At 47.0% G+C, this 8,285-nt stretch overlaps 1 protein-coding gene across 4 annotated transcripts; it reads left to right on the top strand.

Annotated features, from left to right (window-relative positions):
- The first annotated feature begins 234 nt into the window (after window positions 1-234).
- ZNF691 (zinc finger protein 691) lies at window positions 235-7,672 on the top strand. 4 transcript variants are annotated; one of them, XM_007979130.3, is made up of 3 exons: window positions 235-305; window positions 2,942-3,064; window positions 4,597-7,672. In XM_007979130.3, the coding sequence occupies exon 3, from the start codon at window positions 4,606-4,608 to the stop codon at window positions 5,458-5,460; it is 855 nt and encodes a 284-aa protein (XP_007977321.1). In that variant the 5' UTR covers window positions 235-305; window positions 2,942-3,064; window positions 4,597-4,605; the 3' UTR covers window positions 5,461-7,672. The 4 variants fall into 4 exon arrangements, with proteins under 4 accessions (XP_007977321.1, XP_037853961.1, XP_007977322.1 ...); XM_037998033.2 differs by having other exon boundaries at window positions 2,942-4,390; XM_007979131.3 differs by lacking the exon at window positions 2,942-3,064 and having other exon boundaries at window positions 247-305.
- The last annotated feature ends 613 nt before the right edge of the window (window positions 7,673-8,285 follow it).

Raw genomic sequence — 8,285 nt, 5'->3', positions numbered from 1 at the left:
ATCCCACCTTAGGACGGAACCCAATCTCTTCAGCTGCGTTCTAAACTTCGCAAATTTTCTCCGAGTCTACGCGCTTCCTTAGGACTACAACTCCCAGCATGCCACGCCGGAGGTCAAAGCTTATTGGCGGTCCCGCTAGGTCGCTTGCGTTGTGGCAGTTATAGTAGCCAATGGAAATAAAGGATTATCTTAAGAAACCAATCCTGGAGTAGTAGGGCGGATCCTTCCTGGGTTCCGGCTCCGGCCCCAGCGCCTTCCCTTGCCTACGGAGGCGGTGCTGTCCCTGACCGAGCGGCGGGAGTGAGGTGGGTCCGGGTTGGGCCCGAGGTCGCGGGGGGAGGCGGACACGACTTCGCGGGAAACTCTGTACACGGCCACTTCACTCTCACCGAGGAGTTGGAGGCTGCTGCTTTGCTCCCTGGACCGAGTGGGAAGCCAAGGGGCCTTGTGGTCCCTCCGCCCCGACCCTCGGCCCTGGTCCCCGGCCGACGCAGCCAGGTGGCTGTCCCCACCCTATTCCCCGGCCCTTCTGTTGGGTTTGAGTATACGGCACTCTGACCATACGTTTAGGATCAGCCCTTCCTCCTCTCCCACCCCTCCGGCCCCAAGCCCGCCGGCAATCTCTGAAACCAGCTCTTGTCCCCTTGGGCCTCCGCCATTGGCTTCTCCCCGCCCCACAACACACAACCCAGCCTCTTGGGCCCTGGCCCTATGACACTTCTGGCAGTCTTTGCTCCCTCTTCCCTGACCAGCTCCTGCGACCCTCTGGCTTCCTTGGTCCTCCTCTATCTTTGATCCGTTATCTAGCTTCCCTGTACAATTACCCTGTTCGTCAACACTTTGCCCTTGGTCTTTCACAATTCCTCTCTCCCCTTCCTCCCCGCAGCCCTTGACTTGGCCCCAAAGACCTGTAACTTTGGCCCTCCATACCGCACTATAGCTTAGCCCCTTCCCTTTAACCTAGCCCCTTCACCGTCATCATCTGTGATCACTAGCCCCATCTTCTTGGCTCTTACTTCTTAGACCTGGCCCCTTCTCCACTTCTCAGCCCCTTCCACCTATGCTTCTCTCTGTGCAGCTGAGCCCCCAGGAAGACAAAGCCCAATAGACCCCTTTTCCCCCAAAATCTCTGCAGTGTGATGTGAAAGTGCCTCTGTACTTCAGCTTCATTCTCGTCTCAGTAGGTAATTGGCTCTCTATCTCTGCGCGTCCCAGTCTTACCCATCCTGCAAGTCTTAGGTCAAATACCTACTCTTCCATGAAACTGCTCAACCCTGATCTCATCAGGGAGATACACCTGTGTCATGTGAACTTCAGCGGTACTGTTTTTATTTATTTCCTTCCTTCCCGTCTTCTCTCCTTTTTTCCTTCAGTACTGGTATAATGGTTAAAAGCACTGGCTTTGAAGTGATGGGCATAGGCCCCAGTTCTGCCACTTACTTGCTGTGGGCCCTTGGTCAAGGTACTTAATTTCTCTGAGCCTCAGCTTTCTCATCTCTAAAATAAGGATGATGTGAAGTGAAATTAGATGATTCATGTATGGTGCTAAGTTCACAGCTTAGCATTTGATATGAGCTTTGAAAAATGTTAATAATGTGCCAGTGCTGTGTTAGACACTGAGGAGTGGGTACAAAGGTGACTAAGGCCCAGTTCCTGCCCCTGTCCCCTGAACTTAACCTTCTGCATTGTAAGACAATTTCTGGAGTTCATGGTCTGTGTCACTATACTGTATCACAAACTGTGAGTGGTAATCATAATCCTAAATCCTTTTGCTCTTACATTGACCTAGCATCCAGCCCTGGGTAGAGCTGGAGCTTGGTAAATTATAGGTTCTCAGAATAGCAATTTTGGAATGGAGGCCAAATAGCTCATAGCATAGAGATACTGTAGCCGTGGGTCAGATGGGAGCAGGGCAGGGGGTGGGGGATGGTGGCGTAAATTAAGATCACATTCTGTCACTTATACATTCAAAGACATTTGAGCACCCAGCTTTATGCTGCAGAAGGAGATTACTAATATGACCCAGTCCCTTTCCTCAAGTTGCTTATAAACTGCTAGTAGAAACAGACATGTAAGTAGGTAATTGCAAACCACTATAAGGCAAGCACAAGATTCTGTGAGTGCATAAAGGAGAAAGGCAGGAATCAGGAGATTGCTGAGGAAAAGTGGGTGAGAATAGACACAAGTAACCATGAACTGGGTTCTGAAGACAGAGCTGGTGTTTTATTCAGCTCATTCAACAAATACTTATGAAGGATCTACTGTATATGGCTGCCACTACTCTAGGAGTTTACATTGGTAAATTGTAAAAAAAAAAAAAAAAACACCCCCCAAAAAAACACAAAGACACCAGTTCTCATGGAACTTATGTTTTAGGGAAGCAGACAATAAATAATTGACATAAAGAAAATGTCAGAAGGTAAGATATGCTATGGGGCAGGGGGACTGGGAGCGTGGGAGTGACTTAAATTTTTAAAAGGATGGTCAGGAAACAGTGTCTAAGTATCACGGAATAGTTTCTCATGTTTACTTGCATTTTTGGAAGTAAAGCAAGTCAATTATTTTTCATATTGATTATCTAAATTCTTCAAGGAACACTAACAGGGATTGGTAAATTACAGCTCACTTCCTGTTTTAAATAAAGTTTTATTGGAACACAGCCACACTTACTCCTTTATCTTATCTATGGCTGCTTTAATGATTCATGATACAGTGGCAGAATTGAATAGTTACAGCAGATATCCCATGGCCATAAATATTTACTAAATATTATCTGGCCCTTTACAGAAAAAGCTTGTCATTCTCTGGTTCTTATAAAGAGTTGAGGGTCTGTCTGTATTTGACATTTTAGAAGGTTATATACAGTTTTATGCTATTTTTAAGTTAAAAGTTTTTTCTGAATGAGATCGTTTAAAAGATCTTTTTCTTGTGTTCTTCACAGGGCCTGGATATAATGTCTTCAACAGTTGTAACAGCAGCTGCTATGTGCTGATTGACAGCATGTGTCACACACTCTGCTGAGTATTACAGGCATTTTTTTCTAATACAAAGTCTTGTAGTGTGGGTAGGTATCACAATTTTAGTGATGAGGGAGTTTAAGCTCAGAGTGGTTGAATAATTTGCAGAGAGTAGTAAAGTTAGTATGTGTCACAGTTGTAATCCAGCCCTAAATGTAGTCAGTACCTCTTTCTTCATTCTGTGTTTTTTTCCAGAAATACTTGTAGACTTGAAGGAATTATCAGTCTTTCATTTTCTATCATCAGTGTCCTGTGATAGTTTGTGCTTCCCTCCCTCATCCCTTTGTTCATGTCACTCTGTTCACCAGCTCACTCTGCTGAAATGTCGTTTTATTTCTTCAAGGCCTGGAGGAAATGCTTTCACTCTCATCAGAGGTACTTTTCACCCCAGCTCTTTCCCTGTCCTTGGCTGTAGGAACCTAAAGGAGTCTGTGAGGCTTAGCACACATTTGCTGATGTTTGCACAAATCAAGGCCTGTACTGGGCACTCTTATGTGTTTAGTTTTGGGGTGGAGTGTGGGGAGTGTGGTTTGTGTGTCTGTGTCTGTGTTTATCTTTGTGTGTACTTGGTATGTGAGTGTGTGCTTGTGTGTGGTGTGTGGGTATATGTGTGTAGACATACATGTAACTATATGTGTGTGGCGTGGCATGTGGCTAAATGTGTGTGTAGTGTGTATGTGTGTGGTGTGATAATGTATGGTTGTGTGTGGTGTGTAGGTGTGTGGTGTGTAGTTGTGTGGCTGTTGTGTGTGTGGTATGAGAATGTGAGTGTGTCTGGTATGTGAGTATACTGTCACATGAGAATGTGGCTTTGTGTATGGTGTGAGTGTGTATGTGTGATTCTGCTTGCTTGTGTGCATGCATGTGTGTGCGGGGGGGGGCAGTGGGTGGGGCTTTGTGTGGTGTTTGAGAATGTAGTGGAGGGCACTGACTGATCAGAAGAAACACAGCCCAGGCCCTACAGTAGGTCCTGGAGGTCCCAGGTATTAACCCAGATGTTTACTTGCTAGATTCTGCTGTGGTCTGGAGAGGGGTACAGTGGCAGAAATCTCAAGAAAAGGCAAAGCTGGGCCTTGTCACCTAGGAGAGCCTCAAGATTTAGAGGTTTTGTTTTGTTCATTTTGAAATCTGGCAAATAGATGGATACTTGTAAGGAAGGCTTTTCAAAAAGGATTAAACATAAAAAGAGTTACAGTTAACTTACAGTTAGGCAGAAAAATTGCACTTATCCCAAAATGAAAGCTCTTCTACTTGCCCATGAATTATAGTCTTGATTGTCGTTGCTTAGTGGTATCAAGAAGAGTGACATTATTCAAATGGCACAAATATCATCTGGTGGTGGTGGACAAAGCCGGTGCCTTCTTTTTGCTCTGGTGGGTAGCTTTAAATAGCTCTGAAAGTTTGTCACTTAAAAGGTAGCAAGTAAAGTTGTTCTATCCAAGTATTCCAGTTGATTGAAGTTATTTCTAATGGATGGTCCCATGGGGAAGGTGTATACCCTTCAAACTGAACAAAAGATTCCCTGTGATCTGGCCCAACCCAAAGAATAAAGGTGTTGGCCATTTGTGTTCATTCTCAGGGTTCAGAGATGGGCAGTGAGAAGGAGCAGAGTCCAGAACCACACCTGCCTGAGGAAGGGGAAGGGGGTAAGCCTTGGAGAGTGGATGACTCAGAGGGTTCTTGGATCCCACCTGGGGAGAAGGAGCATGGGCAAGAGAGCCTGTCGGATGAACTGCAAGAAACTCATCCAAAAAAACCATGGCAGAAAGTCACTGTCCCGGCTCGAGAGCCAGGGGATCCCATTGCTCATCCAAGGCATGAGGCAGATGAGAAGCCCTTTATATGTGCCCAGTGTGGCAAAACCTTCAATAATACCTCCAACCTGAGAACACACCAGCGGATCCACACTGGTGAGAAGCCTTACAAGTGTTCTGAATGTGGCAAGAGCTTCTCGAGAAGCTCCAACCGCATCCGGCACGAGCGGATCCACCTGGAAGAGAAACACTACAAATGCCCCAAGTGTCAGGAGAGCTTTCGGCGGCGCTCAGACCTCACCACACACCAGCAAGATCACCTAGGCAAGCGGCCATACCGCTGTGACATCTGTGGCAAGAGCTTCAGCCAGAGCGCCACACTAGCTGTGCATCACCGGACCCACCTGGAGCCAGCGCCCTACATCTGCTGTGAGTGTGGGAAGAGCTTCAGCAACAGCTCCAGCTTTGGCGTGCATCACCGCACCCACACAGGTGAGAGACCTTATGAGTGCACTGAGTGCGGGCGGACCTTCAGCGATATCTCCAACTTTGGAGCTCACCAGAGGACCCACAGAGGGGAGAAGCCCTACCGGTGCACTGTGTGCGGGAAACACTTCTCCCGGAGCTCAAATCTCATCCGCCACCAGAAAACTCACTTGGGCGAGCATGCTGGGAAAGATTCCAGCTGAAGGAGAGCCCCATTTAGAGTGAGGGAGAGAGAGCGAGAGACCCCAACCTATTGGAGGAAGATCTTGAGCATCTGCTGCTGCTACCTTGACCTCAAGCCCTTCATCCCACTTTGGAGAATGGTTTTGTATTGCCTCTGAAGTCAGGATCTCAGGAAATCCTGATAAGGGACTCTGGAGTAAAAACCCTTGCCTCTTTCCAGGCCAATTTCTCATGCTGAAAAGTCAGAGGACCCAGTCTTGGCTTCACTTTCTTGGGGTGAAAGAGAAATAGGGTAGGCTCAGAACATGCTCGTGTCATTAAGGCAGCAGTCCCCTGGCCTTTGAGGAAGTACCTATGAGATGGGTGTCACTATCTGAAGGTTCTCCAAATTGTCTGTGAACTTGCTTAGGTAGGAGTGCACTGCAGTGTCCTGCTAGTTCCCACCTATTGTGCCCCAACTTTGCTTCTAGATCTCTGGGCTGGGAGGAGTGACCTTCTCAATGGAAGGGGCCTCCTTGGTCTGGAGAAGAGATCTGAGGTCCTGCCTTAGAAATGAAAGGGAAACCCTCAGGGAGCCATGACCCAGGGACCTTCACACTCCCCAATGTTTGTTACTTGTTATCCCTCCCCCAACCTCCCCAACCTGCCTCTGTTTTCCCCAGAGTGATTAGCAGTAAAACCCTTCAATGAAAAGGACCCGTGTACTTATTTGGGGAAGTGGGGAGCTGGGGAGATTGTCCCACTGAACCCACTCTGGAAGGGAGTTGAATTCTAAGAAAGACAGATGGGTAGATGCTCTGGAAAGCAAAAGAAAGCCGACTGAGTTTCTGGGGCCTTTGAAGAGAAAGGGGAAAGGAAAGGAACTAACAGTAATTGAGCATCCACTACATGCAATTGTTTCCATCAGTCACATTTACATTCTTTATCTCATGTAGTTGTTACAGCAACCCTCAAAGGAATAAGAAGAGGACATGGAAGTGAGTAAAGATAAAGTCACTTGCTGTGAAGTCATAACAGCAAGTATGTTGTGGAGCAGAGTTCAAACTTGGGCCTCCCTGACTGCCAGCTGTTGCTCTTTTCACCAGATTTACCTTTTAGCTTCTGAAGGAGGAGCCACTTAGGAGACTTGCCTGGAGGTAGGAGCCAGTGTGGCCTCTTAATATGGCCTTGGACCATTTGCTCTGCGGAAAGTCAGTACCAAGCATGAGAACCTTTTCAACTTTATTTTGAGGTCAACTTTATCTTGAGACAGGATCTTGCTCTGTCGCCCGGGCTGGAGTGCAGTGCTGTGATGACAGCTCACTGCAGCCTTGATCTCCTGGGCTCAAGTGATCCTCCCACCTCAGTGTCCCAAGTAGCTGGGACTGCAGGTGCACACCACCACACCTGGCCCTCAGCGTTATTGATTGAGCACTTACTCTGTGCGTAGGAAGAATGGCAGTGACAGGGAGTAGGGGGTGAAGGGTGGGATAAGGTGAGAGAAATCTTAAAACCCATAATGAGAGTCTTTGCTTTTAGTAGCAATAGTTTAGTCCCCAAGGCTGAAACAGCTTAGCACGGATTCTGTCTGGTTTCCTGTCCTCCTGGTTTAGGCCTGGCTCCACATGGCAGATTTCAGTGTTTTCTACATCGAAGTTTAGTGTTCACCCAGTTTTCCTCTAACAAATACAAAAGAGCCCTTCCTCTAACAAATACAAAAGACCTCTGTCTACCTCTCTTGTGAATTTGGGGCCCTACTCTTCCAGAGTGAGGGGCCCTCTTCATTTGTAGCCAGTTGGCAGAGTGTGATTCTGGCACCAGGCTTGGAACTGACATCACCCATAACCTTGCCTAACATGGGGACCCTGCCGTTCACCAGGAAGAGATGTGCTAGGAACTTTACACTCATTGAATTCTCACAGCAACTAACAATGACCTGCATTTGCCATATGTAGAACTAGGCTGATGAAGAAAGTGACTTGCCCAAGGTTACAGAGCAAGTAAATGCAGAGTGTAGGACCTGAACTGCTGCCCAAATTCAAGTCCTGTATTTTGTCCAACTACAAAAGACTTCCCAAATGATTCCTTTATATTTATAGGGTACTTCATTGTTTACCAAGCACTTTTATTTCATACACGTTTTCCAATTCCTTGAAAATCTCCACACAATATATTTTAAACATATAGTCACCCAAACGTGTGTGTGAGTTGGTACACACCCTAATAATAAAGATCACTATCTTCTAAACCCTACTAAGTGCCAATTATTGTACACCTCTTATCTCTAATCTTCATACTATCCTTTAAGGTAGTAATGTCCCCATGTTCAAGGCAAGAAAATTCTGTGAGGTTAAATGACCAGACCTATTGGCAGAGTTGGGACTTGATTCAGGTATGTCTGATCCCAAGGCCAAGCTCTTCATTATACCCACTATCAAGCTAGGTCTACAGATCCCCTCTCAGTCTGGGAAGCTTGGTCTGACTCCTTTCTGACTTGGAGACTTTGTGACGACCACTGTAACGTTTTTTGTTTTTTGTTTTTGAGACAGAGTTTTGTTCTTATTGCCAAAGCTGGAGTGCAATGGCACGTTCTCAGCTTACCGCAACCTCCACCTCCCAGGTTCAAACAATTCTGCCTCAGCCTCCCGAGTAGCTGAGATTACAGGCATGTGCCACCACACCTGGCTAATTTTGTATTTTTAGTAGAGGTGGGGTTTCCCTATGTTGGTCAGGCTGATCTCAAACTCCCGACCTCAGGTGATCCGCCCGTCTCGGCCTCCCAAAGTGCTGGGATTACAGGCGTGAGCCACCGTGCCCAGTCCCCGCGGTGACTTTTATAAGAGTGTCTGCTGCCAGTTGGGCCTAT

The sequence above is a fragment of the Chlorocebus sabaeus genome, chromosome 20 (genome assembly GCF_047675955.1).
Source record: "Chlorocebus sabaeus isolate Y175 chromosome 20, mChlSab1.0.hap1, whole genome shotgun sequence".
NCBI lineage: Eukaryota > Metazoa > Chordata > Mammalia > Primates > Cercopithecidae > Chlorocebus > Chlorocebus sabaeus.
This window is presented reverse-complemented; position numbering and strand designations above follow the sequence as displayed.

Excerpts from the sequence above, each read along its gene's own strand:
- ZNF691 (XM_037998033.2), top strand. The coding sequence starts at position 4,334 with ATGGCACAAATATCATCTGGTGGTGGTGGACAAAGCCGGTGCCTTCTT. Across the intron at positions 4,391-4,596 it reads GGTGCCTTCTTTTTGCTCTG|GGTTCAGAGATGGGCAGTGA; the intron begins GTGGGTAGCTTT and ends GTTCATTCTCAG.